Genomic DNA, 3,172 nt, shown 5'->3' with positions numbered 1-3,172 from the left:
AAAGGTTTGGATTTGCGTCATAAGACCACTCATTTTCGACACGCAAGAAACGTTATTTTAGCTTTTGTGCAAAACTGTGTTAGAGACTACACGTGCGCCTCGCATATCTGACGTGAACCGAAGCACAGCCAACCCTATCGCTGCAGCGCGGCTTAAGTGGCTGCACGTCGGACATGCGACGTCTGCTGTGTAGTCCAAATAATTACATATTTTTGCACACACACAACTCAAAAATCGCTTGCCAAGTGAAGTCAACAAGCCCACCATTAGTTGTTATTAATTCTGAGGCACAACATATGTGTGATCGGTGGGGAAATGCGAGGTGGATTGGAAAATAGCTTTGATCAGTCCATTACAGCCCAGTCAAAAGTTTTTGCGTTCCCAGCCCCACGAGCCGTCCGGAAGGGGTGGAGACTTAGGTGCCCCATAGCCCGGTCGGCCCAGCCCTAGGACCGCCCCTGTTTGTGCACTTTTTCAGGTGAACCCCAGACAATTGGCTTCGCACGGCAGAGCTGGTGTGTGAATGTGGGAATGCATATGTGTGTATTTATTTGTGTTCAGTTTTAAAAACACATCATTATCTTTTTTATTTGATTTTTTAATCCTGAAATGTGTTGATAATGCAAATAGGCTAATGGGGTTGCCTATAGCCAAATTGTAATATCCCAGAGGTACGGCATGTGTATTTATTTGATAGATTTCTTTAAAGGTTCACTGTGTAATATTTTTTGTAGTTGGTTTGCAGAATTCATGCTGCCCATTCACAAATGTTTACCTTTGCCTTTTTGAGCAATAGTGGAATTTCACTTATAAAGTACTGCATTGCTGTTCGTCAAGTGTGCTGGGTGTGTTCTCTCGTGAGATATAATCAATTGACAAGACAATTTAAGACTTAAAAACACTGACAGGACACGTAAATAAGGCTACAAATATAATTTAATAATAATACTAATAATAATAATAATAATAATAATAATACAAAAACAATAACAATTATAATAGTGCATGATGACATTTTAAATGTGAATCAAATTAAAAGTCTTTAACACAAAGGGAGGAAGCCCATCTCTCTTGCCAAGTCCAAAATGCCAGGAATAGCCTCAAGTTTCTCCATAGCATCCTCAGGAAGAACAATACCCCAAGTGAGATCATCCAATGCCTTTGCCTTGTTCTCTGTCTTCTCCTGACGCTCAGTAGGGCACACTGACTGCATCATCAGCTTTGTGATGTCCTCAGCCTTACCCCTCAGCTCTCTGTACTTGACCATCATTTCACCATGGAGATTGATCATCTTCAGAAGGTCATCTTTGCTGTAGTGAAAGCCAGCGGTCTGAGAGTGAGTCAGGGCTCCACCAAAGGCCCCAGTGGAGAGGCTCGCAGGAGCTGCAGACGTGGACGACATGATGTCGACCCTTGGAGGTGCTAGTCCTCTGTGGGTCATGATGCCAGCTGACTGGACTGGCTTGATGTTCTGCTGATGAAAACCCCCTGCTGGCAGATTGACATTCCCCACAAACTTTAGGGGTCCAAACTGGCTCAGCAAAGCAGCTGTGCCATCAGATGTAGGGATGAGGTTGTTCATGTTGGATGGGCAGGTTGTAGCCATGTTGGGAAGAGCAGGCCTCGCAAAGGAAATGTCCTTCCTCATTGGAGTCACCACAGGTCCGGTGGAGGCCAGCTGGCTAGCTCTGACGCTGGTGGACTGAGGGTGGATCAAGTTGCCCACAAATCTCAGGGTCTGAGGTGCTGAGGTTGGTAGATTGGTCATACCATGGTACTGCTGCTCCTTGGAAGCGGCTTGCCTCTTTTGGTACTCCTTCCAATACTTGCCTACAATATACAGTATGTATTAGAATCACATGTAACATAGGTAAGGTTATTGACATTAAAAGTAATAAAAGATTATGTTCTTACTGGAAGAAAAACGTGTTGCCCGCACATATTTGTATGGATGCTCAGACTGGGGCCTCCAATGAGAGGCCATGCCCATTTCTTCAGCAGAGTTGACATGGGAAAACACTCGCTTAGATCGAGTACGGGGTTCAGCCCCAATCCATGATCCACTCTGGTTGAAAGTTTTCGGACAAAAAGCCATTGAAAATCCTTAGAAATCGCTCAGAAATCGCAGAGGTTTATCACTAGTGACTTGCTTTCAGCTTGCTCATGTGAGAAGTGACTAGATTTTGCCAACATTCTAGTTTGAACATTCTATTCCTCCAAAATTCTAAAGCTCATCATTCTAATGAAAACATTTTGGTTGCCTAGCTATTATGATGTCACCAAGAATGTTCATTGCAGAAGGTGCAGTTCCTGTTGACTGAAACACAAGTGATAAAATGAATAAACAACTAAATAAATAAATTAATTAATTAATTAATTAATTAATTAATTAAATATATCAAGACATAAATGTATTTTTTTTTTATCATAATTACTATTATTATTATTATTCTTATTATTATTATTACTATTATTATATATTTTTGGCTTTTTGGACCTTTATTTTTTCAGACAGGATAGTGTGAGAGCAGACATCTGAAGTGAACGAGAGAGAGAGAGACGGCAAGGGATCCGGCAAATGACCCAGTGTAGCAGCCCAGTGCAATACCGTTAGAGCCACAGAAGAGCCATGTAATATTAATATTATTATTATTATTAATAATAATAATAATAATAATAATAATAATAATAATAATAATAATAAAACATTTAGCTTAGTTTATAATAAGCATTCAATGGCAAATTTAACTGGAAAAGACCTCGTCTCTAGCATGGGCCAAGATGTGCATAAGATTTGCAAGATGTGTATCAGCCACACCACTTGTGTGTGTGTGTGTGCGTGCGTGCGTGCGTGCGTGCGTGCGTGCCTCCTCTGAGAAAGCGAGAAAGACAAAGAGAAATGGAAAGGATAGAGGGTGTGTTTGCACATTCATAGCATGTATAGAAGAACATTTCTCTTCATTTGGTGGCTAGAAAGCTGTGTTGTGGCTTAAATGTTGATCACTGACTACATGCATTATAATTGGTTTCCATCATAGACATCCACACACACACACAAAGGCCCCATTACTGTAGCATTTTACCCAGCAGAAGCAAGAGCAAGTTATCATGTTATGACTCCTCTAGAAAAAGTAAATCACATTTACACCAAAGTGTGCCTTTACAAAGAGAA

At 41.0% G+C, this 3,172-nt stretch overlaps 1 protein-coding gene across 1 annotated transcript; it reads right to left on the bottom strand.

Moving 5' to 3' along the window:
- Positions 1-972: 972 nt before the first annotated feature.
- Positions 973-2,157, bottom strand: LOC134459088 (uncharacterized). Its single transcript, XM_063211422.1, has 2 exons — positions 1,915-2,157; positions 973-1,830 (listed from the first exon to the last, which is right to left on the bottom strand). The coding sequence occupies exons 1-2, from the start codon at positions 2,093-2,095 to the stop codon at positions 1,043-1,045; spliced, it is 969 nt and encodes a 322-aa protein (XP_063067492.1). The 5' UTR covers positions 2,096-2,157; the 3' UTR covers positions 973-1,042.
- Between the last annotated feature and the right edge of the window lie 1,015 nt (positions 2,158-3,172).

This window comes from Engraulis encrasicolus, chromosome 11, assembly GCF_034702125.1.
Source record: "Engraulis encrasicolus isolate BLACKSEA-1 chromosome 11, IST_EnEncr_1.0, whole genome shotgun sequence".
Taxonomy (NCBI): Eukaryota; Metazoa; Chordata; class Actinopteri; order Clupeiformes; family Engraulidae; genus Engraulis; species Engraulis encrasicolus.
The sequence above is the reverse complement of the archived record's forward strand: the minus strand, read 5'-3'. Positions and strand labels throughout refer to the sequence as shown.